Source organism: Halichoeres trimaculatus, unplaced genomic scaffold (assembly GCF_033239565.1).
Source record: "Halichoeres trimaculatus isolate MK-OKI-2021-1 unplaced genomic scaffold, fHalTri1.1 fHalTri1_scaffold_9, whole genome shotgun sequence".
NCBI lineage: Eukaryota > Metazoa > Chordata > Actinopteri > Labriformes > Labridae > Halichoeres > Halichoeres trimaculatus.
In genome coordinates, this window is record NW_027437188.1 from 2,103,142 (window position 1) to 2,130,535 (window position 27,394).

The following is a 27,394-nucleotide window of genomic DNA, read 5'->3' on the forward strand; positions in this document are numbered from 1 at the left end:
TTCAAGTTCAATTAAAAAAAAGTAATTCAATTAATAATAATTCAATTTTAAAAAAATAAATTTCATTTCACATCATGCTTTTTCAAATTCAATATTTTAATTCAAATTCAGTTTCTGATGGCACAAATTTACCCTCATTTAGGTGATCCAATAAGCTGGCATTGGATAATAACTTTCCTGTCCACCTTAAAAATGTCAAATCGCCTGCCAAACGTCAAATATATATTCAGTTGTTTTCCTGTGTGTTTCCGTGTCTTTTTCTGATCTACATCACATTTTCACAGGACCAGGTCCTGATATAAAACCACAAGAAAAAAAGACTTCAAACCTAAACTGAATTAATCTTCAGAGCCTTAACGTCTATAAAAATACATTCTCTGATTTGTGAAACCTTTATTCTAGTTGTGAAAATGCAAAAAAAGGCACATTCCACTGATTTTCTTCTCATCCAGACCACATAAGACCAGATCCAGGTCTAGAACCACAACACAGACTCCTCAAACATTGACTGAATTATTGTTTAGAGCCTAAGCATCCAGATGTTCTCATATTGTTCAAATGACACACATTAACAGCTTAAGTGGTTCGAACACAGGCACACATTGATTGTCATACTGTAAACATTTCTTATGAACCTTTCACACCTTGTGCATTTTCCTTATGTCATGGAGGAGGCGGCCAATTGCTCCATGTCGGTGTGATTTTCCCAGCCAGTAGTTCCACTCAATAAACTTCAGCATTCTCTTGAGAGACTGCTCTGACAGGTTACCCCCTGTACCTAAAAACAAGGCCTTTGTACGTACGCCATGCACGCTCAAGGTGTTGAGTGTGTGCCCCTGTTTGTGGATGGATAAAATACCGCCGGTGGTTAACCTGATAATGGATGTGGCCTTGCTGTTGGATGTTGTTGTAGGCCCGCCAGCAGTCGCTTATCACTTCACTTCCGGACCTAACATATTTAGTGATAAAATGTTCTAATCACCTTCTGGTACGCCGCCTGAAAAGCTTCAAAATGGGCCGTCGACGTTCCTCTGCCACTTCCAGCATCCCAAAAACCCAGGATCTTCCCCTCCAAGTTCTTCCGAACCTTCCACGGTTGTACTAAGTAAAAATAGACAGGGAAAAGTAGTAGGCATATTTTCCCATAGATGTCAAACATGGCTGCTATGCCACACACACTCACACAGCATTAAAAACTAAACATTTTCAGCTTGTACATTGAATACTGCACTACCTTTCGTTTGTGGCAGAATTTGCTTTCGTCTATAACCACAAAAGCATGTTGTCCTCCGACCCTCAGTTTTCTCTCCCTCTCATGGCGCTTCACTGCTGGGACGCAGGCAGGGGCTTTTCTTGGGACTGAGAACATTGGGGGCTGAGCCCAGATCCTATAGGGAGGTTTAGGGGATCCTACCCGGGATGTATGGTCCATCTCTATGCTTTCTTTCGCCCTGTTACGTCTTTGCTACAGCCTGGTACTGCCAACATGTAGCCTACTTGAGAATGTGTCAAAAGTAAATTATATTGTACTGATAGATCAGGATGATGCACGTATAGATAATACAGGACTTAAAGCCAAAAATATTTTTTTTGAATAAATATTTTGACTGAAGCCTCGTCATATTCCCCCTCATTTTTTTAAGTGTTAGAGGTTACATGATTTGTGATTTATAGTTTGCTTTTGTTTTGTTTTGTTTTGTTTCACACACCAGACCATGAAAAAAATGTTGAGTGATGATGCCCACAGACAATATCAGGAGTCATATTTCCCCCCAAAAAGCACAACACATGTGTATATTTATTTAAGATTTATTAAGTATATTACTGTTGAGCCATTTTAACATGAACTTAATTTTTCTTTCCACCCCTATTGTGTTGTGTTGCACCTCTGTCTCAGCTGCCCTTTTCTCTCCATCTGCTCATTCCTTCCATCCTTTGAATCTGCTGCCAGAAAAACAAAGAAATGGATATTCAATGACAACAGAACATATAAAATGATTTTTTTTTTATTTCTTCCTTCACTTAAACAATTTCTCAGAAAAATGTCATTAAGTGACTATGTACCTTTCACTTTTCTAGACTGCTGCTCTGCTGTTTCTCTCAAGGAGTTGCTCTGTCACTCATCTGGAAAAACACAGATAAACAAACTTTTCAGTTGCACACTATTTTTAGATGAAGCTAACTCAATATGCTGTATGCTTTACCTCTCCATCATGTGATTCTCCATCACTTTCTGCTCTTACTCTTTCACTTGTTCTCTGATCTGTCCATCTGCTCATTACTTCCATATTCCTCAACCAGGAAAAAAAGAAATGTATAATGAATGACACTAGAACATATCAAACTAGAAAAGCAATTTCTGAAGAAATTGCGCTGTGAATGCAGAATGCTGAAGCAGCTTGCGCTGAACTGCTAATGCAGAATGCTGAACATGGATGACTGAAGATATGTCTGAAAATGGCTAAATGAAGTCTTAAATAACTCGGGCTGAAATGCTACAGCAGAAGCTAAACATGAATGACTGAAGATGTGTCTGAAAATGGTTGAATGAAGTCATGCAAGGCTTGCACTGAAATGCTAATGCAGAACGCTGAACAATAATGACTGAAGATTTGTCTTAAAATGGTTGAATGAAGTCTTTAAAAGCTTGTGCTCAACTGCTGATGTAGAATGCTGATCATAAAATGACTGAGGATATGTCTGAAAATTGTTTTAAAAACTCCTGTAAAAGCTTGCGCTCAACTGCTAATGCAGAATGCTGAATTAGCCTGCCATGAACTCTTGGATGAAAGGAAATGAATGGACGAATAAATGGAATGGATGAAGGACTTTAAAGTTGAAATGGTTGTGTCCATTCAAAAATTAAAGGAATGAATCAAATTTTTAAGAACATTGATGGAAATAATGACCTGACTGAGGGTAAATGTAAGTCGGCTATCTTAATTCTGTTAAAATGTAATCCTGTGTGTCCTGTGTGTGAGTATTTTAACCATGTAAGCCTGTAGGCTGAGGCCCATCTGAAGCCAGATGTTGCCATGGTGATCATTGTTTACCAACTGCCATCAGAGAGCTGGTGGAGTCTGTTGATTCCCAACACATTCCCTTTGAAATCAGGGTGTAAAGGTGCTTGCAATTCTGACAAAAAGAATGATGATGAAGCATGAATCAGTGTAATCTAAAATTGGATTTAAAAGTTTGAATGGCTGAATCAATTCAGGAATTAAAGGAAGGAATTTCAATTTAAAGAAAAAAATCTAGGAAAATAAGGAGCTGACTCAGGGAAATGGAAGTCAAATGCTGTTAAAGTGTGATACTTTCTGCCCTGTGTGTGTGTGTGTGTGTGTGTGTGTGTGTGTGTGTGTGTGTGTGTGTGTGTGTGTGTGTGTGTGTGTGTGTGTTCAATCATGTAAACCTGTCTGCTGAGGCTTTTCTGAAGCCAGATTTTGCATTGGTGATCACTGATAAATTAACACACACATGCTTGTCATTGTTCCTGAATGTTTTGATGAGTTACTCTAAACAGCTGCATGAGATCAAAGGTTTCCACGGTGACCAGCTCCCTGCTCGTTAAGGGCAGCAGGTGCAGGTGCACAACTTTGCCCTTGTTACTGTAATCTTCTGAAGATTTTGTGGCAAAGCAAGAGTCCGAATGTCCTGTCACCTTGCCAAAACCGTGAGGTCTAGAATAAAAATGAACACACCGTGGGAATCCTGAGACCCAGAGGAAGCTGTCAATCTAAGTTTCATGCATGAAGGTCAAGAAACGAACCCACGAGAGCGATAGATAGATGAGGGAAATTTTACTGATCTCTGAGAAAACCGCTCAGGAATTAACATGGAGGTATATGGGTTTTTTTTTTAACTTCTCATGACAGTTGGCCATTTTGTGAAAAAGTGCTCCATCCTTTTGCTTTAAAAACCACTTTGTCAGAAGCAGGACAAGCCCTCCTCCATTTTGACATATAATATGCCTATGTGGAGCGAAAATTGTGACCAAAAGAGCAGTTTACCCAGAATTTTTCCAGGTCTTGTTTCCTCCTCTCCCTGCTCTGTCGTTTGAATCTCCCACTCTAAGCCAAAACATTCCGTCCAATACACACCAATGTTAAACGGCTCGAAGAGCTGAAATGCATCATGACCTTTGAAGGGTCATTGTGAAGAAACTATGAATGCTAGGAAACATTTGAAACCAACTGAATGAAGCCAAAAGGTAGCTTAATATTTTAAAGTTTGAATGGAGTTTGTAGCTGAATGTATGACTAAATGAGGAGCGTTTGAAGCAGGCTGAAAAAATGTCCTGAAAGGAGAAAATTTTGAAAATTCCTCATTCATCTCTATGAGACCAAAAAACGCACAAATTCTGAAATATCTCGAAAAGTATTTGTGAAAAGTTTCTGAAGAGTCATAGCCCCCTTGTCCCGACTGAAACACACGTTTTGAAGTTTGAACGGTGAAAATCGGTTGAAGTTTGTCAGAGTTTTAGCGGTCCAAAAAAGCGGGCGGAAGAATGAAGAAGAAGAAGAAAAAGAAGAAGAAGAATACATTTTTTTGTCACAGAAGAACATATGCTGTGAATGCATTGCTGCATTCACAGCAATAAAATATTTAAAATATTTTTATTACTAAAAAAAAAATTCAAGATAAATGTCATTCTGTGATTGTGTACCTTTCACTTTTCCAGACCACTTTCATTTCCCTCAATGACTTGATTGTCTCTGTCACACATCTCTGAAAAAAGAAAACATAAACTGATTTTAGTCACATGCCATTTCAGATGAAGCTAACTCACCTTGCTGTATGTTTTACCTCTCCATCTGATCCTCTCTTCTCTATTGCCCAATCAATTGCTGCTCTACATTCACTTGCTTGATTCCTTCATTCACTTGCTTATTTCCTCCATTTACTTTCTTCCTTTCAGCTTTTACTTGTTTCCTCTATTCTCTTGCTTCTTTCCTTCATTCACTTGCTCTTTCCCTCTTTGACTTGCTTTTTTCTTCATTCACTTGCTTCTTTCCACCATTCACTTGCTTCTTTCCTTCATTCACTAGCTCTTTTCCCTCTTTCACTTGCTTTTTTCATCATTCACTTGCTTTTTTCCTTTATTCACTTGCTTTTTTCCTTCATTCAGTTGCTTCTTTCCTTCATTCACTTGCTTCTTTCCTTTATTCACTTGCTTTTTTCCTTCATTCACTTGCTCTTTCCCTCTTTTACTTGCTTTTTTCTTCATCCACTTGCTTCTTTCCACCATTCACTTGCTTTTTCCTTCATTCACCTGCTTCTTTCCTTCATTCACTTGCTTGTTTCCTCCATTTACTTTCTTCCTTTCAGCTTTTACTTGTTTCCTCTATTCTCTTGCTCCTTTTCTCCCTTCCCTTGCTTCTTTCCTTCATTCACTTGCTTTTTTCCTTCCTTCACTTGATTCTTTCCTTTATTCACTTGCTTCTTTCCTTCATTCACTTGCTTCTTTCCTTCGTTTACTTGCTTTTTTCTTTTATTCACTTGCTTTTTTCCTCCATTCACTTGCTTCTTTCCTTCATTCACTTGCTTTTTTCCTTCATTCACTTCCTTTTTTCCTTCATTCACTTGCTTCTTTCCTTCATTCACTTGCTTCTTTCCACCATTCACTTGCTTCTTTCCTTCATTCACTTGCTTCTTTCCACCATTCACTTGCTCTTTTTTCTCTTTCACTTGCTTTTTTCCATTCATCACTTGCTCTTTCCCTGTTTTACTTGCTTTTTTCCTTCAGTCACTTGCTTCTTCCTTCATTCACTTGCATGTTTCCTCCATTTACTTTCTCCTTCTTTCAGCTCTTACTTGTTTCCCCTATTTACTTGCTCCTTTGATCTTTAACTTGCTTTTTTCCTTCATTCACTTCCTTTTTTCCTTTGTTCTCTTGCTGCTTTCCACCCTTCACTTGCTCTTTCACTTGCTTTTTTTTCATTCACTTGCTTTTTTCCTTCATTCACTTGCTTTTTCCCTCCGATCACTTGCTTCTTTCATTCAATCACTTGCTTTTTTTCTTCATTCACTTGCTTCTTTCCACCATTCACTTGCTCTTTTTTCTCTTTCACTTGCTTTTTTCCATTCATCACTTGCTCTTTCCCTGTTTTACTTGCTTTTTTCCTTCAGTCACTTGCTTCTTTCCTTCATTCACTAGCTCTTTTCCCTCTTTCACTTGCTTTTTTCATCATTCACTTGCTTTTTTCCTTTATTCACTTGCTTTTTACCTTCATTCACTTGCTTCTTTCCTTCATTCACTTGCTCCTTTCCTTTATTCACTTGCTTTTTTCCTTCATTCACTTGCTCTTTCCCTCTTTTACTTGCTTTTTTCTTCATCCACTTGCTTCTTTCCACCATTCACTTGGTTTTTCCTTCATTCACCTGCTTCTTTCCTTCATTCACTTGCTCTTTTTTCTCTTTCACTTGCTTTTTTCCATTCATCACTTGCTCTTTCCCTGTTTTACTTGCTTTTTTCCTTCAGTCACTTGCTTCTTCCTTCGTTTACTTGCTTCTTTTCTCCAGTCACTCTTTTCCCTCTTTTACTTGCTTTTTTCATCATTCACTTGCTTCTTTCCTTCATTCACTTGCATGTTTCCTCCATTTACTTTCTCCTTCTTTCAGCTTTTACTTGTTTCCCCTATTTTCTTGCTCCTTTGATCTTTAACTTGCTTTTTTCCTTCATTCACTTCCTTTTTTCCTTTGTTCTCTTGCTGCTTTCCACCCTTCACTTGCTCTTTCACTTGCTTTTTTTCATTCACTTGCTTTTTTCCTTCATTCACTTGCTTTTTTCCTCCGTTCACTTGCTTCTTTCCTTCAATCACTTGCTTTTTTTCTTCATTCACTTGCTTCTTTCCACCATTCACTTGCTCTTTTTTCTCTTTCACTAGCTTTTTTCCATTCATCACTTGCTCTTTCCCTGTTTTACTTGCTTTTTTCCTTCAGTCACTTGCTTCTTTCCTTCATTCACTAGCTCTTTTCCCTCTTTCACTTGCTTTTTTCATCATTCACTTGCTTTTTTCCTTTATTCACTTGCTTTTTTCCTTCATTCAGTTGCTTCTTTCCTTCATTCACTTGCTTCTTTCCTTTATTCACTTGCTTTTTTCCTTCATTCACTTGCTCTTTCCCTCTTTTACTTGCTTTTTTCTTCATCCACTTGCTTCTTTCCACCATTCACTTGCTTTTTCCTTCATTCACCTGCTTCTTTCCTTTATTCACTTGCTTGTTTCCTCCATTTAATTTCTTCCTTTCAGCTTTTACTTGTTTCCTCTATTCTCTTGCTCCTTTTCTCCCTTCTCTTGCTTCTTTCCTTCATTCACTTGCTTTTTTCCTTCCTTCACTTGATTCTTTCCTTTATTCACTTGCTTCTTTCCTTCATTCACTTGCTTCTTTCCTTCGTTTACTTGCTTTTTTCTTTTATTCACTTGCTTTTTTCCTCCATTCACTTGCTTCTTTCCTTCATTCACTTGCTTTTTTCCTTCATTCACTTGCTTTTTTCCTTCATTTACTTGCTTCTTTTCTTCATTCACTTGCTTCTTTCCACCATTCACTTGCTCTTTTTTCTCTTTCACTTGCTTTTTTCCATTCATCACTTGCTCTTTCCCTGTTTTACTTGCTTTTTTCCTTCAGTCACTTGCTTCTTCCTTCATTTACTTGCTTCTTTTCTCCAGTCACTAGCTCTTTTCCCTCTTTTACTTGCTTTTTTCATCATTCACTTGCTTCTTTCCTTCATTCACTTGCTTCTTTCCTCCATTTACTTTCTCCTTCTTTCAGCTTTTACTTGTTTCCCCTATTTTCTTGCTCCTTTGATCTTTAACTTGCTTTTTTCCTTCATTCACTTCCTTTTTTCCTTTGTTCTCTTGCTGCTTTCCACCCTTCACTTGCTCTTTCACTTGCTTTTTTTTCATTCACTTGCTTTTTTCCTTCATTCACTTGCTTCTTTCCTTCATTTTTTTTCTCTCTTTGTTTTTGTCTTCTCTTCTTTCACATTTTTGTGTTAGTGTTTGCACTTGAACAGGATGCTTCATATTGTGTTAAAACTAAAAATACATAACATTTGTCAGACATTTCTTCTCTCTGCCTCTCATTTGCTGTTATCTTTTCTCCTTCTCCATCATCCACCGTAGTCTCTCTTGTTAGTGCTTTGAAGGTGGAAGTGTAAGGCTGAAACGCCTTGGTTGTAGCTTTGCAAATCTATCTATGACCTCCTCATGGTCAACATGAGCCTGCAGAACCTCCTTCTCAATTGACATTATAGCCAAATTACTTAAACGCTCTTGACCCATAGTATTTCTCAGCCATGTGTGTAGTCGTCGGAGGGCACTGAAAGATCTTTCACAACTGCAGCTGGTGACTGGGATTGTCAAGGCACCTTGAAAGATGGCCTGTAGAGAGGGGAACATATCCTTGTCCAAAAGGGAAAACACACTCTCAATGGTGAGTTTGCCTTTTTTTTTTCAAGGTAATTTTTGGCAACAACAATTTCTTCAGGTTTCAAGGGGATGCTGTAGTGTTCAGCCAGATGTTTGAGTGCCTCTGCCTCCAAGAAATGCTCTGAAGCAGGTTGACATGCCTGCAAACCTGTCAAGATTGCACCGCAAAATGTCTCAACTATAAAGTCGTCCATGTTTTTTCTCTTCTTCCTCTTTGTCTCAGTTGAATGAATCTCAAGATCGTCGCACAGGGTCTTGGTCTTGTCAAAGATTTCATCTGCTTTCTCATCGCACCTGTAGCTTTTGACTGTGTTCTGAACAGCTGTTTTATATTCCATTGCTTGCACCAAGTCGATTGTCTCTTTCTGCAAGTATTTGTGCAGACCCTGAGTTACTGAGAGCAGTGTGTCAAACATGACTAGCATGTAGATGGTACTGAATTGGCAAAGCTTGCTTTCCAGCCCCTTAGCTACAGGTGCTGAAATGCTCCCGAAAGCCTGAATCAAAGCAGGAAGGTTTTGTAGAGTGGCTTTCACACTCTCAACCCGACATGCCCAGCGAGTTGTAGACAACTGAACAAGTTCCCTAATGTCCAACCCAAGTTGCCTCTGAAATTCTTGCAACTTGTGATGATGAAGAGGAGATGTGGAAAAGAAAGAGTAGAGACATTCCAGGAGATTGAAGAGGTCGCGTGCCTCTGGGATGGCTTTACAGCTGGCACAGAGAACAAGATTAAGCTCATGGGCATGGCAGTGAATGTATAATGCCTCTGGATGCTTCTCTCTGAATCTGGTTTGTACACCACTCACTGCTCTGCTCATAACCGCAGCACCATCATAGAACTGAGCAACACATTTTAGGTGTCCTAGTCCATGTTTCTCAAGCTGCTGCTCTATGGTGTCAGCTATAGACCTTGCATCAAATGAGTCAAGCTGGGAAAATCCAAGGAATCTCTCTTTCACAATGCCTTGTGGAGAAACATACCGCACACACAACGCAAGCTGCTCTGACCGATGATCCCTTGCTTCATCCACCATTATCGCGAACATTTCTGCCTCTTTGATTTCAGAGATGATCCTTGAAATAATAAGCTCAGAGGTGCTTTGGATCATCTCATTCTGGGATGAGGGTGAAAGGTAAGTTGCACATGAAGCTGGTTTATACTTTTGCAGAAAAGGGTCAAATTTCTCAAGAAGCTGCATGCATTCAATAAAATTCCCCTTATTGCTACTCTCTAGTGATTCATTGTGCCCTCTAAAAGCAATGCCCTGCTTCCCGAGAAAGGCTGTCACTGCTGCTATACGTTTCAGATACTCCCTGCGATCCAAAATGTGCGGCTTGTAGTTGCTCTGTGATGTCCCCGTGGACCTGTGTCGCTTTAAAGCTCTTCCACTGAATCATTGAGGCGTTATGCAGGTTGGATTTTTCATGCTCTCTAAAAGAGTCTAATGCTCTCTTCTAGTTAATGTGTCCTTTTGTGTTGAGTGAATCCTTTTGATCCCTTGTCTGTTTTTGTTTTCCGTACAATCTACAAGCAAAGCAGAACGCTGCGGCGGCAGCTTCTGAGTACTCCAGCCATTCAAATGTTTCAAACCAACTTGATTGAAATGATCTTTTTTGCTTGCCAAACATGCTGGAGGGAAAGCAGTGATGCTTTATGCGTCTTGGCCCTGTTTCTGCTGTTCCCAAATCACTGACCTCAGTGTAATGATTGTCTTCTTAGTCTCCTTCTACCTCCCTTTGCTTTGGATCTTCCTTTTTATTCTCCTTTCCTGTAGTGTCAATGTCATCTGTAAACAGAATATAACAGCAGATTCATTTTATCACAATAGGTGTTATCAAAAAGCAATAATTTAAGGGAACAACTGGCCATTACAACAGGATTAGTTGCATTTCCTTATTATTTTTTTTGTTTTATTAATAATACAATTCATTTTGAGCAGGATGCAAGAAAGAACTTGAGCATTGAACTCACAAACTGTGAGTGAGCGAGTGAGTGAGTGAGTGAGTGAGTGAGTGAAAAATGAGTCCACAGTGAGTAAAAATGTGACAGAAGCAAAAACCGGCCTTAAATTCAAATCAACTTATCTTAGGTACCAGAATGTGTAGATTCTGTAAAGATGGAACCACAACACGTTTTTCCTGCGTTCCTTATGACTCGGGGTACCTAAAAGTGTGTTGTATAAACACCCACCTTATTAGAAAAAATTAAATCAGAAAAAAAACATTTTTTTCATATCGCTTTTTTTCTAATGAATTACAGCTTTTGAATTTCGTTACACTGCATATAGACATAATTGAGTTACATCAGCCTATAGCCACGGTTGTCCTGAGTCTATAGAGGTGCTGCACTTTACTTCACAGAGAAAAATGAGACCACAGTGAGTAAAATATGACAGAAGCAAAAAACGCTCAGAGAGTGCTTGGGATTTTAAGGGTTTTAAGCAGGTTTCAACCCCTAAGCATGCTTTGAATGGCCAGTGTGACCGCAACCGTGTCGTGCTTAAGCACAATTCACTTCTCTGCTTTAGCAGACTTCAGTGAGGTGGACTTCAGCACGGCTTGCTTCATGCACGAGCACAAGCACGCGGACAGTGCATGTGATCCATGACTTAAGATCACCTCGAGTGCATCTCCCGACGATCGTTTAAATCAAAGCGGGGTTGTTAGAGGGCTGTGTTGGCTGAAAACAACTTACCATAAGTCTAAAAGTCTCTAAAGTTGTAGCAGTGCTCTCTGTGTCTCATTTTGCTGACTCTGATGAGACCGCGCTTCATGTAAACAGACGCTTCGCGTACGCGACGGCGCTCTGTCTTCTTTTTTTTTTTAACTTAATTTTTATTTGACATCTATATTTACATACACAAATATCATTTAGAAGATGCTTTCACATTCAACAGCAATAATACAGACAATCAATATCATTTCTACATTTTCCATATTATTCCTTAGTTGTTTTTTTTTTTTTCCAGAAGTTCATCTTACAGATCTCAATTTAACTTGCTTAATGTTCATTTCATTACATGATGAACCTAAGTAGTCATCCCATTCTGGACAAGTGTATTTAAGACTAATGTCAGTAAATGAAGATGAATGAGATAATACTTGAAAATAAATACATACATAAACTAAAATTAAGGGGGAAAAAAAAAGAAAAAAAAAGGGAGAAAGGAAAAAAAAAAAAAAAAAAAAAATTTTTAAGTTATAGAGGTATCTAGAATCCATATGTTGTTTGAATTACTGAAGACCATTTGTCATAAAACCTTTCTGTTTTCCCCTGTAGCTTTGCTGTAATTTTCTCCATAGTCAAAACATTCCTTAGTCTTTCTCTCCATTCCGCTATGCTAGGAGGCTGTGGTTTCAGCCAGGATGCTGTTATTGTTTTTTTTGCAATTAGAAGTAAAACTCTCAACGAGTAAATTAAATCTGTATTTGTACATTCTTCGGATGCTATACCTAGTATAAAAAGTGACGGGTCTAAAGCAAAATTAATGCCCAAAATTATATTGATTTCATTTTGAATATTTTTCCAAAAATTTGTAATTTTGGGACAATCCCAGAATATATGTGTAAAATCTCCGACTTTTCCACAGCCACTCCAGCACAACTCAGATGTTTTACTAAATTTCGAAGTAATGAAAGGAGTGTTAAAATAACGCATCTTTACTTTCCAGTCAAACTCCCTCCACACTGGGCTATTTGTTAATTTATGGCCCTCCTTGAAAGAGTCCTCCCACTGTTCATCTGTTATAGTAATATTCGCTTCCAATTCCCATTTTTCCTTCACATTCAAGTTATTAACTCCAGATTCACTTTGTATTGCCCTATAAAGCTTAGAGACAACTCCCTTTTTTGTTTCTGTTTCTGTAAATGCCCTTAATACTTCTTCAAGTTTAGATGGTGTCTTGCTTATGTTAATCCATTCTTCATGTTTCTGAAGATAGCTCCTTAGTTGTAAATACTTGTAGAAATCTTGAGTTGATAAATTGAACTCTCTTCTGAGTTGTTCAAATGATTTCATGTTCTGTTCTAAAAACACTTGAGCAATGTATATCAGACCCTTTTCTGCCCACCTGTTATAACCCATTTCCATAGTGGAGGGTATGAACTCTGGATTTATTGCTATTTTAGTAATTCTACAGATGGAGTTTGAAAGACCTAGCTTCTTCCTAACAATGGACCAAACCTTCTTTGTTTCCCTGATGCACTCATTTGTAATTTTCACCCCATGCAGTGTTTTTTTACTTAAAAATGGGAGGCATTCCAAAGGAAAATTTGGACAAGAGCTGTTTTCCATTTCTACCCATATAGATTCTGTATCCTTAGTTATCCACAAAACAATTGCTCTAGGTTGAGCTGCCCAGTAATAGTTTTTTAAGTTTGGTAAATTCAACCCTCCTTTCTCTTAAGGGCATTGAAGGATATTATATTTAATTCTTGCCCTTTTATTTTGCCACACAAATTTTGATATATTTTTGTCTAATATTTTAAAGAAATTGTTTGGTACTTTAATAGGTAGTGATTGAAACAAAAATAGCAGTCTAGGTAATATATTCATTCTCACTACTTCAATTCTTCCCATCAAAGTTAGTGGCAAAATATCCCATCTGGCTATATCCCTATAAAATTCATTGATCAATTTTCCATAATTTGCTTCAAAAAGTTGTGAGATGAATGGAGTAATAATGACACCTAGATATCTAAATCCATTATTGGACCATTTAAATTTCACTATTTCCTCCAATTCTACCGGAAATGTCCCCGAAAGCATCATGGAAACAGATTTAGATTCATTAACTACATATCCTGATATTTCTCCATATTCTTCAAGGTTTTGCAGTAATGCTGGAATAGATGATACTGGTTTGCATATGTACACGAGTATATCATCCGCGAACAAAGACAGCTTATGTTCTATACCTCCCTGATCTAGAATTCCTTTAATTTTCTCATTTATTCTTATTGATTCTGCCAATGGTTCGATGCTTATGGCGAATAATAAGGGACTAAGACAATCTCCTTGTCTGACACCTCTTCTCAAAGGGAAGAAATCAGAGCAACAACCGTTTACTCTTATCCTTGATTTTGGATTCCTATAAACAATTTTTATCCAGTCTATGAATGTATTATTGAACCCAAATTTTCCCAGTGTGTTATACAGAAAATGCCATTTCACACTATCAAATGCCTTATGTGCATCTAAACTAAGCAGCATATTACTTCCTTTGTTTTGTTTAGTAGCACATGAAATAAGATTTAGTGTTCGTCTGATATTATTAGCCCCCTGCCTCCCAGGAATAAATCCCGTTTGGTCAGGTTTAATTATTTTTTTAATATGTTTCTGTATTCTCTGTGCTAAGATGCTTGTCAGTATTTTTAAATCAGTACATAGTAAGCTAACAGGTCTATAGTTCTCACACAACACTGGACCTTTCCCTTCTTTGTGTAATACTGAAATAATGGCTTCTGACCATGTTGCTGGTGGAATTCCTGAGGATAAGACATAATTAAAAACTTTAAACAGTACTGGTGTAATTTCTTCCCTGAAACATTTATAAAATTCTCCCGGGAAGCCATCTACGCCAGGAGATTTATTGCTTTTTAGCTTTTTAATCGTATCTGATATTTCCTGTATTGAAATTAATTGGGTAATTTCTGAGGCATCTTCCTTTGTTAATGATGGTAACTGTAAATTGTTCAAAAATGTTTGTGTTTTATCTCCTATATCTTTAGAGTCTGAATCATAGTATAGTGATTTGTAATATTCTGCAAATGCTTCAGCTATTTCTGTGGGTTTTGTCATCTTTTGTTTAGAGATAGGGTGGATAATTTTTGTAACCGTCCTGTTTGATTGTGCTTTTCTGAGCTGAAATGCCAACAATCTGCTAGCTCTGTTGCCCATTTCATAGTATTTTTGATTTAAATAACGCAGAGCCCCTTCAGCCTTGTATGTAAGTAGTTCTTCAAGTTCCTTTTTACATTTTTTCATTTCAAGGAGTATCATCTTATCTGTTGTTCTCTTATGATTTAGTTCTAATTCCTTTAATTTACCTTCCAGTCTCTGTTGCTGTTCCAATCGAGCTCTTCTAAGTCTACAAGATATTTCGATTATTTTCCCCCTTAATACAGCTTTCGCCCCTTCCCATAAAACTGAAGGGGACACCTCCCCAGTGTCATTTATATCAAAATATTCCCTCATTTGTAATTTCAGCTCATTTAGCACCTTATCATCAGACAGTAGTGAGACATTAAGTCTCCAGTATTTGAAATGTTTGTCATTGCCTGTATCTAATGTTAATGTAATTGGAGCGTGATCACAAATGAAAATTAAATTTTTCATTTACCTTCGTCGGGCTGCACGGTGGTGCAACGGTTAGCGCTGCAGCCTCACAGCAAGAAGGTCACCGGTTCAAATCCCCACCTCGGCCGGTGGGTCTTTCTGTGTGGAGTTTGCATGTTCTCCCCGTGCATGCGTGGGTTCTCTCCGGGTACTCCGGCTTCCTCCCACAGTCCAAAAACATGCTTACCAGGTTAATTGGTCACACCAAAATTGTCCCTAGGTGTGAGTGTGAGCGTGCGTGGTTGTCTGTCTATATGTCAGCCCTGCGATTGACTGACGACCAGTCCAGGGTGTACCCTGCCTCTCGCCCAATGATTGCTGGGATAGGCTCCAGCCACCCGCGACCCTAAACAGGATAAGCGGTATAGAAAATGGATGGATGGATGGATTTACCTTCGTCCGTTGAATTCTTCCAGGAGACGTGAGCCTCAGCCTCGCTCTGTTTAAAAAATCTACTTATGTCCATTTTTTCTGTGGCTGTCAGGTGCAGTTTTTTTAATGCCTCGCTGAATCCAGCGCGTCGTTAGCCAATAGAAAACGGATCCTTCACGCAACCCCTCTCTGATTGGTCTTGGCATCAACAAGACGTCATCCTGTGTTGCGTTCATGAAAACGGAAACTACAACTTCTTTGATGGCTCAATGTTCATTCTGAAGTTGAATTATCCGGGGCTGAGGAAAAAACATCCGGGGCTGAAGCCCCAGATGCCTGGGCCAGGCGACGCCTCTGGACGCAGGCCTCACGGAGGCAGTCATAAACTTTTGTTATGGATGTGCTGCTTCCACAAATGCCATCTTCAATAAGATCGACATGCCTCCTCCTGATACCTTGGGCAAAACTGGAGAGACACATTTGAAATAAAGGATTACACAGGTTAGACAGATATAATACACTTTTGTCCTAAACCATATTGTCATCTATGTTGTACTTCTCTGTTAGAAATGAACTTCTTCAAAGATTATCGATTTTTTCTCCCTGTTTTCCTTTGCTAGCTATATTTTTAAGTTTTACTTAGAAAAAAAACATTAGGAAATGACTTATAAAAATAATTAAATATGAGAATAATGAAGAGTGGAGCTATTTCTCTCTAAATACTTCCACTGTATGGACTTAAAGCTAAGGGTATGGGTCTCCTACAGCTGCTTTCCGAAGCAACTCTCTCACGAGCTTGGCCACGTCTAAGAGATACAGAGCAGTACTTTAATTCAAATCATTCATAAAACAGTGTAAATAACGTCAACAAGTGATATTAACCGTCTAATGTGACTTTTTAAATTAAAATATTGACAAAACACTGAGCTTATTTTTAAGGTCTATTAGACGTCTGATTGACGTCTGGTCTACAATCAATCAACCAGTGGCAAAGAAATGAAAGCCTTTTAGACATGTATACAAGACCTTTAAAATAATACTCCGGGATGGAACAAGTTGGGTCCTATCACAGGGTTTAGGGCAGAAATTACCCCTACAGCAGTGTTTTTGTGCAGCAGAAGACTAGAGCGCTCGCACCCAACACCCCCTCCCTGCTCGTCAGCCGGTTTCCTATGCATTCAGACAAGGCTATATTTTACTTGACCAAAAACACAAATAAACGGACTCCCACCAAAAAAAAATCTGATATCGGTCTGCATTCACGCTTTATTTAGAGAATTTTCAGCGCATCACTTTCACACAAAAACACCGCTAAATAAGGCTCTAGTTCAGGTAGTTGGTTCAGGTAGTCTGCCAGGACGAAGAGACACGATGAGAACCAGAGCCTTATTTAGCGGTGTTTTGTGTGAAAGTAACATGCTGAAAATTCTCTAAATAAAGCTTAAATGCAGACCGATATCAGAATTTTTTTTGGTGGGACTGTTTATTTGTGTTTTTGGTCAAGTAAAAAATGGCCCCATCTGAGTGCAGAGGAAACCGGCTGACGAGCAGGGCCAGGGGTCTTTGGTGTGAGTGTTCTGGTCTTCTGCTGCACAAAAACACTGCTGTAGGGGTAATTTCTGCCCTAAACCTTGTGATAGGACCCAACTTGTTCCATCCCGGAGTATCACTTTAATAGATGTCTAATGATGAAAAGATCCTTACAGTCAATCTCCGGAATTTGAGCATGAACGTGGCACAATGGCAACTGTTACACCAGACGAACAAAAGAAAACACGCTTGTTGCTGGCTTTCATTCAGTAATGTAATGAATTCATTGAACATAAAACTTACACATGCACAATAACACTTTAGACTGCCATTTAAAATCTTGTAGATTAATTAAAACACACTTTTTTTATTACCTGTACAGCAGGGGAAGGACGAACGAAAGAAAACCAATTGTTGCCGGTGTTGTACTGATGTAATGAGATGCCACGTGCAACAAGCTCCTCGCCAAAACAGGAAGTGCCCAAAGACAACAAAACTCAGACAAAACCAATTCATCACAGAGATAACTTCATCTATCAATATGACAATTATTAGACATTTTTAACTTAAAACATATTAAGTTTTCGGTCTTTGGCATTATTACAGCATATTCTATACTTCAAAAAACGTCAATGTGGTCTAATCTTTTGAACAATTGATTACGACAATACGTCTTGAAAATGCTGACTCCAGTCCAGTAGTTGGCGCAATGCAATGTCATGGTTCAAGCGAAGGAGATGCAGGCATCCATTTTTGGGAGCAGTTTGCATTGAGGTAGGTTGTCGAACATAAATGCTAATTACAATTACGACATAAATATCACGGTGGTATGATGATTCTTAAAGTTATGTCCCATTATAATGATAAAATGTAAATTTTTCTGCCTTTTCCCTTATTGAAGTCATGTCAAGACCGAAAAGAAGAAAATGTGTGCCCCAAAGGTACAACGACGGAAAGGAAAATGACAAGGAAACAGGTCTGGGGACAGGTAAGACAGCCATAGTTTGCTTATATGTATCTTATGTATCTTATATGTACATATGTATCTTACTGAATGTCTACATTAACTACTTATAATTACTTGATTGTAATAATAGATGCCACGTTTCTTTTGGGATGGACTGTAAAAATTTTGAGTGTGGTCTGTTAAAGGGCAACTCCGTTTTTTTGACACCTGGACCTTATTTATAGGTGTGTGCATGCTTATATACTCACTCAGACAAACATTGTGCAGCTCGGAGTCCTTCAGAAGTTGTTTAGATCCAACCGATTTTAGCCGCACTTAGCGGGGCCATGGCAAGGGAGCTTCAGCACAGGACATAATCTTTGCAAAATCGCTCATTTCGGCTATATTTTTTCATCCATCGCCAGTGTTATCATAAAGTCAGTTCGTGTACCGTCTTCAGACAAATAACAAATAACTTCTGAAGGACTCCGAGCTGCACGATGCTTGTCTGAGTGAGTATATGAGCATGCACACACCTATAAATAAGGTCCAGGTGTAAATGTTAAATGGTAAATGGACTTGAGCTTATATAGCGCTTTTCTAGTCATGGACTACTCAAAGCAGCTTTACACCACAGGTCACACTTACCCATTCACACCCATTCGCGCCCACATTCACACACTGATGGATCCGATCGTTACTATGATAGCTATCCATCAGTAGGTCTAACACAGTCACGCCTTTTCATACCCATTCACACACCACTGACACAGCAGTGGGAGCAACTAGGGGTTAAGTGTCTTGCCCAAGGACACATCGCCATGTGTCGCCCAGAGCTGGGCTTGAACCTGCAACCTTCTGATCACCACAAGCGCATTCTCCAACTGTGCCACTGACGCCCCAAAAAACAGAGTTGCCCTTTGAATTCAAATCAATGAACATAACTCTTAAACTGTGCCTTAACTACTTCAGCTCACAAAATGAGCAATAAGTAGCAGGAATGGCCAAAAACAACGTTTTTTTATAGCATGTCAGGGTTTTTTTATGTTGCTGTTGCCATCAACTAACCTTTGACAGACAGTTTAGGTAAGAAGTAAGTTTTGAAATGCAATTACAATTTTTGGAGAGTGTTGGAATATACTGACATTATTTTACTGTTTTTTTGTTGTTTGTTTTCTATAAAAAATTTCAGCTAAAATCGAGATTTCAAATATTAAAGTGGAGATTGCGTAGCTCAAGGAGGAATGCACGTTTCTCCAAGAGCAAGTGGACAAAGGTTGGTGCATTCTACGTGTGTGTGTGTGTGTGTAGGGTGTAACTCATATCTATCTATCTATCTATCTATCTATCTATCTATCTATCTATCTATCTATCTATCTATCTCTTTATATATATATATATATATATATATATATATATATATATATATAAACACACACACACACACACACACACACACACACACACACACACACACACACACACACAAATAAGTAACTGACATTGCCAACTTAACACATCTAAATGATACTATTATTATTATTGTTGTATAAATTAAAAAATAATAATAATAACAATGGCAATATCAGCCACAATAATTGTTAAATTAGATTAAATTTTAATATGGATGCTTATGTAAATAACAGGTTTAAAAAAAAATCAATAATCACTAGAACCATAATAATGTGAAAAGTTTCTTATAATAGGGAGAAGGATAGCTTAGCTGCAGTAATAGGGGTGGTAATGGTAATACATAAATAAATTGTAGTAAAGACATCAAGAAAAGAGAGAATAAAAGAGTAATAAAAACTAGAAAAGCAATTTCTGAAGAAATTGCGCTGTGAATGCAGAATGCTGAAGCAGCTTGCGCTGAACTGCTAATGCAGAATGCTGACCAGGAATGACTGAAGATGTGTCTGAAAATGGCTGAATGAAGTCTTTAATAACTCGCGCTGAAATGCTAAAGCAGAAGCTGAACATGAATGACTGAAGATGTGTCTGAAATGGTTGAATGAAGTCTTGAAAAGCTTGTGCTCAACTGCTGATGCAGAATGCTGATCATGAATGACTGAGGATATGTCTGAAAATTGTTTAAAGAACTCCTGTAAAAGCTTGCGCTCAACTGCTAATGCAGAATGCTGAATTAGCCTGCCATGAACTCTTGGATGAAAGGAAATAAATGGACAATAAATTGAATGGATGAATGAATTTAAAGTTGAAATAGTTGCGTCTATTCAAAAATTAAAGGAATGTATGAAATTTTAAAGAAAATTGATGGACATAATGACCTGACTGAGGGTAAATGTAAGTTGGCTATCTTAAACCCTGTTAAAATGTAATCCTGTGTGTCCTGTGTGTGAGTTTTTTAACCATGTAAGCCTGTAGGCTGAGGCCCATCTGAAGCCAGATGTTGCCATGGTGATCATTGTTTACCAACTGCCATCAGAGAGCTGGTGGAGTCTGTTGATTCCCAACACATTCCCTTTGAAATCAGGGTGTAAAGGTGCTTGCAATTCTGACAAAAAGAATGATGATGAAGCATGAATCAGTGTAATCTAAAATTGGATTTAAAAGTTTGAATGGCTGAATCAATTCAGGAATTAAAGGAAGGGATTTAAATTTAAAGAAAAAAATCTAGGAAAATAAGGAGCTGACTCAGGGAAATGGAAGTCAAATGCTGTTAAAGTGTGATACTTTCTTCCCTGTGTGTGTGTGTGTGTGTGTGTGTGTGTGTGTGTGTGTGTGTGTGTGTGTGTGTGTGTGTGTGTGTGTTCAATCATGTAAACCTGTCTGCTGAGGCTTTTCTGAAGCCAGATTTTGCATTAGTGATCAATGATAAATTAACACACTCGCTTGTCATTGGTCCTGGATGTTTTGATGAGTTACTATAAACAGCTGCATGAGATCAAAGGTTTCCACGGTGACCAGCTCGTCAAGGGCAGCAGGTGCAGGTGCACAACTTTGCCCTTGTTACTGTAATCTTCTGAAGATTTTGTGGCAAAGCAAGAGTCCGAATCTCCTGTCACCTTGCCAAAACCATGAGGGCTAGAATAAAAATGAACACACCGTAGGAATCCTGAGACCCAGAGGAAGCTGTCCGTCTAAATTTCATGCATGAAGGTCAAGAAACGAACCCACGAGAGCGATAGATAGATGAGGGAAAATTTACTGATCTCTGAGAAAACCCCTCAGGAATTAACATGGAGGTATATGAGGATTTTTTTTAACTTCTCATGACAGTTGGCCATTTTGTGAAAAAGTGCTCCATCCTTTTGCTTTAAAAACCACTTTGTCAGAAGCAGGACAAGCCCTCCTCCATTTTGACATATGATATGCCTATGTGGAGCGAAAATTGTGACCAAAAGAGCAGTTTACCCAGAATTTTTCCAGGTCTTGTTTCCCCCTCTCCCTGCTCTGTCGTTTGAATCTCCCACTCTAAGCCAAAACATTCCGTCCAATACACACCAATGTTAAACGGCTCAAAGAGCTGAAATGCATCATGACCTTTGAAGGGTCATTGTGAAGAACCTATGAATGCTAGGAAACATTTGAAACCCACTGAATGAAGCCAAAAGATAGCTGAATATTTTGAAGTTCGAATGGAGTTTGTAGCTGAATGTATGACTGAATGAGAAGGGTTTGAAGCAGGCGGAAAAAATGTCCTGAAGAGAGGAAATTTTGAAAATTTCGCATTCATCTCTATGGGACCGAAATTTCATAAATCTTTAAATATGTCGGAAAGTATTTGTGAAAAGTTTCTGAAGAGTCATAGCCCCCTTGTCCCCACTGAAACACACGTTTTGAAGTTTGAACGGTGAAAATCGGTTGAAGTTTGTCAGAGTTTTAGCGGTCCAAAAAAGCGGGTGGAAGAATGAAGAAGAAGAAGAAGAAGAAGAAGAAGAAGAAGAAGAAGAAGAAGAAGAATACATTTTTTTGTCACAGAAGAACATATGCTGTGAATGCATTGCTGCATTCACAGCAATAAACATCGGGTGGAGTTTAAATGAGAGGAGAATAGCAACAGCATTACCAGGAAGATAGGTAGACGGTCGGGGAAGGGGGGGTTTGCCAATGGTGTAGCATTGGTTGTAGGGAGAGAAGAAGATGTAAAGGAGGCAGTAAATAAGTAGGGTGAATAAATAAAATATAGTAATATAGTTAAATATGGATAGAAAGAACAACAGAAAGAATAAATTATATATTAATAGTAGAAAAAAGGGAAGGTATGTTGATAATATTAACAATAATATAAGAAGTGGATCAGGAAAATAAACAAATAGATGAGAAAGTCAGATGAGTGAGTAATAATTGCAATGATAGTAATGGTAATAGTAATGCCAACAATGTTGATAATATTATAGTTATAGGTAGTAATAATATTACTAATAATAACAGTACAAATAACTTAATAGTAATTCTGTAAATCTTATTTTACTTTATTTTGTAAATCATCATCGCTGTCATTGTAGTATGTTAGCGATTGAATTTATCTCTCTGTCACACAAACATATACACACACAATCATGACCCTTGTTAAGACACCATTAAAACAAGATTTTTTTTTTTGATTTTTTTTGTACTGTGAGTTTATTCAGTGTAACTATTTCAGACACTGGCACATGTATGTGCGCTTGCACGCACAAACAAGACATCTCATATTAATCCTGTTGACATGCGTATTAAAGTTTAAATAAGATTTTTACTCAGTTGTGGTAGAATTAAACTAAGACACGTCATCTGCTTTCAATACAGCGCCGTTAACTGTAACTTTAGGCTGCTCAGAATACAGGTGTAGATGCTTTCACTCAAGTTGTTTCTGATGCTGGACTGCAATAAAGAGACCCATCCTGGCGGTGCAGTGCATCACACTCAAGCATGTAATGAGGCGTCTGTATGTAATGTCTATGCTTGTAAGCCTTAAGCATGTGATATGGTACTTGATCAAGCTGTAATACATTAATAACTTGGAAGCAGTGTTGAGTGTTAGCACACAGTTTTTTATTAAAATATTTTGTTTTTTTCTTCATTACTAGCAACAGCAAAAAAGAAAGACCTTGAAGTTACACGTCAATATTCATCCGCCAGTTCCTCGTCAGAGGAACGACGGAAGAAAAACAAGAAGAAGACCAAGGGAAAGAAACAGAAAGAAAGAAAGAAAGAAAGAAAGAAAAAGTATAGAAAATAGTAATGATGTTCATTTAAAGTTCTTAAATTATTTTCTGAGTTAAGAAATATTGTTTCTGTTCTTTCAAGTTACTTTGCTGTTGTTAGAAATGCAAAATAATTGTGTTGTTTTTTTAAATTAAAATGTTTTAATCAGAGTGAGTATTCTTTCTCGATGCAATCCATAGTAATGTTTTGCATGGTGTTTGTTTTTTAAAGATTCAAACAGCTAGACTTTGGTCCATAGTTTGAACACAAAAAGTTGCAGGGGAAGTGCGGGGTACTTATAGGTTATCCAGTAAGTAAAGCCGACAAGTGTGCACTTTATAATCCAGCCCCGTTCCAGTTGTTGACCAGTAGTTACAGGTAAAGTAGTGGGTTGTTACCCGGTAAGTAAAGCCGACAAATGTGCACTTTATAATCCAGACTGGTTCCAGATGTCGACTAGTAGTTACAGGTAAAGTAGTGGGTAGTTACCTGGTAAGTAAAGCCGACAAATGTGCACTTTATAATCCAGCCCGGTTCCAGATGTTGACCAGTAGTTACAGGTAAAGTAGTGGGTAGTTTCCCAGTAAGTAAAGCCAACAAGTGTGCACTTTATAATCCAGCCCGGTTCCAGATGTTGACCAGTAGTTACAGGTTAAGTAGTGGGTAGTTACCTGGTAAGTAAAGCCGACAAATGTTAACTTTATAATCCAGCCTGGTTCCAGATGTTGACCAGTAGTTACAGGTAAAGTAGTGGGTAGTTACCCGGTAAGTAAAGCCGACAAGTGTGCACTTTATAATCCAGCCTGGTTCCAGATGTTGACCAGTAGTTACAGGTAAAGTAGTGGGTAGTTACCTGGTAAGTAAAGCCGACAAATGTGCACTTTATAATCCAGCCCGGTTCCAGATGTTGACTAGTAGTTACAGGTAAAGTAGTGGGTAGTTACCCGGTAAGTAAAGCCAACAAGTGTGCACTTTATAATCCAGCCTGGTTCCAGATGTTGACCAATAGTTACAGGTAAAGTAGTGGGTAGTTACCTGGTAAGTAAAGCAGACAAATGTTAACTTTATAATCCAGCCTGGTTCCAGATGTTGACCAGTAGTTACAGGTAAAGTGCTGGGTAGTTACCTGGTAAGTAAAGCCAACAAGTGTGCACTTTATAATCCAGCCCGGTTCCAGAAGTTGACTAGTAGTTACAGGTAAAGTAGTGGTTAGTTACCCGGTAAGTAAAGCCAACAAGTGCGCACTTTATAATCCAGACTGGTTCCAGATGTTGACCAGTAGTTACAGGTAAAGTGCTTGGTAGTTACTCAGTGAAACTACTGGACAGTTAGACAGTAAGCAAAGACAAGTTTAAACTTAATGGCTGGGTTACTCAAAAGGTGAATTACTATTCCGGGTCTCTGTGTGTTTAAAAAATAAAGATATTTTATACGTCAGCGTGTCTTGCCATTATTGTGTGAAACACATACTCATCAATACATTACAGTGTTTAAGTTCATCACTGGTCTAAATTATCCGTATCCATACTGATTCTTAAGAGGAAGTGGCACATCAAGGTTTGCACAGCAAACTACTACACTGTAAGACTCCAGGACTTACACTGTAAGATGCGAGCGTAACTACCCCATAGATACCGCAAAATGTCATGGTACATGTGTGAGAGTTACCCCAACAGTTGAGGAAACTGCAATGTAAGAGACGGGAAACTACACTGTAAGACGCGGGCTGCAATCTAAAGTGCTACCCAAAAATGTAGATAGAATTGATTACACCCATTTTAATATTCAGAGACTCAGTAACATGACAAGAGATGCACTCACTGGAAATCTATGAACAATTTGCAACAACTTCTCTCATGTCTTATCAAAACTGATTGGCTCTAGATTTCTTATCGGCTGTGACAGGGGGCATCTGTGCACTATTCCAATAAGATTGTTGTGTTTTTATTCCAAACAATACCACTCCGAATGGCCTGCAAGCACTATCAGAAGAATTAACCCAAAACTCAGGCATAGCTAATCCTTTTGTCTGACTGGTTAGATAAAATATTTGGTAAATGGAAATCGTTAATTACCTCAGTAGTGATCTCTCTAATATCTGCAGTGGCCCTATTGACCCTTTGTTGTTGTTGCTGTATTCCCTGCATAAGACACCTATGGCTCAAATACCTTACCACCAAAGATAAATTTGCAGCGTTATCATCTTATCAAGTAATACAGCATGCACCTGAAATGATTCCTTTGACAGGTTGCCAGACTTCCAAGGATGAAGAGAATCCTGAATACCATATATTTCTTCCCCACCCCATTGTAAATACACCTGCTATGCTAATGATACCACATAACCATATATAGCTGCTTTCCTCTCTTTTCTATCCCTCTTGCACACACTTAGGAGCACGTGACTCTAAGCTGTAATCATAGTATAATGGGAAGATTTAAATTGTTTTTGACTCAGAATATTAATTTGCTAATTCTTTCTATCTACTATATTTACTGTTTACTGTTTAAATGTGTAGTGACTTGGAGATAAAGAACTCTTGTGCTGTAGTTGCAATGATGACCAGCTTACATGCATCACATATAGGTCAGCATCTCTGCTCTCCTACAATAGTTCCTGATGAAGTGTACCAGGTTTGAGGGGGGCCCAGCTGTGGCGGTTTTAGGGGGTGGCCCGGGTGGCAGGTGCCACCCCTGAAATCTCACCGGCCACCCCTGTTGCCACCCCAGATCCGATAGGTAGTTGGTCAAGTTCGTCAACACAAGAAACAAGAGAAATGCTGTCAATCAATGGGGATGGCCGACTGACGAATTTAGGGTCAGTTTAACACTTTTAAAGTACCACGATATGGTCGGACTGAGGCTGCAGAGAGCTGATTTCTGATCAGCGGAGGTTTTTCCAGTCACCATGCAGATCTGGGGTCAGTAGAGCCATGAGATGAGCACACTGCATCTCCTGTCACCTGCAGCTACAACGAGGCAGGACAGAGACAAAAGCATTCATTTTAGTATCCACTGAAATGAATGCGGATGAAAAACGGATGAAGACAATTAAGAGGTATGGTATTTAATGTTTAATTTTGTTGTGATTTGTTCTGAATGTGTAGGAAAACTTTATTTAGCAAATTTTATATAAGTAGCAGCAGCTAAAAGATGAGATACTGCAAAAAGTAAGCTAATGTAGCAGCATCCTGCAAACCAAGTTGGTATTAACATCAGTTGCTTTTTTGTTGTTGTTAACAGGATAAACTGAATTTGAATTGGTTCTAGACTGAAGACCGGAGTTATTTTGCTGATGTGTATGTTCAATATGTTATGGTTCAGAGGAACCGATGTGTTTTTAAGTGACCCAAAAGCAGGCGGAGGCAGTAGAGACAGTAGATGAGTTTTTATTGAGAGTTGTAGATGAAAAGGTGAGTCCAAATCCAGAGTTCCTTTGTCAGAGAGTTGAGGCTGTGTGAATGTTTTCAGGGCTGCTGCAGGTTGAAGAGGAGGCACTGAAAGGAAAAGAGGGAGAGCAGGCGTTAGGGACTGGTAAGCAGGCATACAAAAGATCAAACAATCTCAAGCTATACTTAGATAGGTTCAGCACTGGTACCGCGGTCGAAGCTTCAATACTCTGGCACCGGTCTTCACTCAAGCCAGAGCTTAAGAGCAGGAGCGGCTGATTGCTCATGCGGCGCAGGTGTGCCAGGACCTCGTGCAGCAGCTTCAGAGAGGGGAGGAGAGAGAGGAGGAACAACTCCACACAGCCAAGGAATCACCACACAATATCTAAAGCTGATGTTTTATTTTTCACTAACCAGTGTATGAAATTAAATATCACAGTCATGAAGTTAACAGCAAAAGGGCTTATTTGCAGTGCTGGGGGGGGGACAATCGGGACACCATACAGTTTAAAATATTGCATTAAAAATCATTCTTAGGTCTTCAATTGCAATTTTTTTTTATTACTAACTAATCTCTCTACTATTACTAACTAATACCTCTATCTACTCAATATGATCAACCAATTACAAAAAAATCCCATCTGTATTCAATCAGATAAAAGATAAAAATGTCCTCTAATGGATTATCAGTTGCCAAAAACACCTAATGAGACAACAAATCACTCGACAAATCTATATGTTGAAATTTATTGACACTTTGATAATTTTAGTGTTTTAGCAGAAAGTGAAACTAACATTTCAGCTCCAAAAAATACGAATTTTCTGGCTATAATCTATGAAATTGGCCTTTTAAGGGTTAAGGTTGTCTCAGCACTTTATCCAGCACTGTATTTTCTGTGTTTTAAATGCTGTTTAGAGAATTTTTTCTCTTGGGGATTAAGGACTTAGCTCATTTTCACAGCTCACGTTTTAGACAATAGGCAGTTCAACTTGCATTCAAATGCCACAAATGTTAGAGATACAATGTGTGTTTATTGTGCTATTAAGAGTAAAAAACATAATTATACACATTGTTGACACTTCCTTGCTTTTTGAAGTTTTTTAAATGAAGTCAAAGTTGTTATTTAAAGGGTCCCAGGGCCCCATGAACACCTTTAATTTGTAGAATATATATATATATATATATATATATATATATATATATATATATATATATATATATATATATATATATATA

The 27,394-nt window shown here is 38.3% G+C and overlaps 2 protein-coding genes and 1 long non-coding RNA gene across 4 annotated transcripts in view; all 3 read right to left on the bottom strand.

Moving 5' to 3' along the window:
• LOC141798106 (coiled-coil domain-containing protein 106-like) overlaps positions 1 to 27,394 on the bottom strand; it is a 114,430-nt gene that overhangs the window by 71,158 nt on the left and 15,878 nt on the right. The window lies entirely within an intron of this gene.
• On the bottom strand, positions 1,121 to 15,584 carry LOC141798107 (uncharacterized). The gene is made up of 3 exons (XR_012599130.1): positions 15,163 to 15,584; positions 10,128 to 10,219; positions 1,121 to 1,941 (listed from the first exon to the last, which is right to left on the bottom strand). It is a non-coding gene; the product is annotated as an uncharacterized LOC141798107 (long non-coding RNA).
• LOC141797778 (zinc finger MYM-type protein 1-like) lies at positions 1,808 to 10,061 on the bottom strand. The gene is given in 6 exon segments (XM_074679462.1): positions 1,808 to 1,944; positions 2,065 to 2,124; positions 2,205 to 2,292; positions 4,667 to 8,362; positions 8,365 to 9,821; positions 10,051 to 10,061. Coding segments are annotated over 3 exon segments (1,698 nt in total). The 3' UTR covers positions 1,808 to 1,944; positions 2,065 to 2,124; positions 2,205 to 2,292; positions 4,667 to 8,132.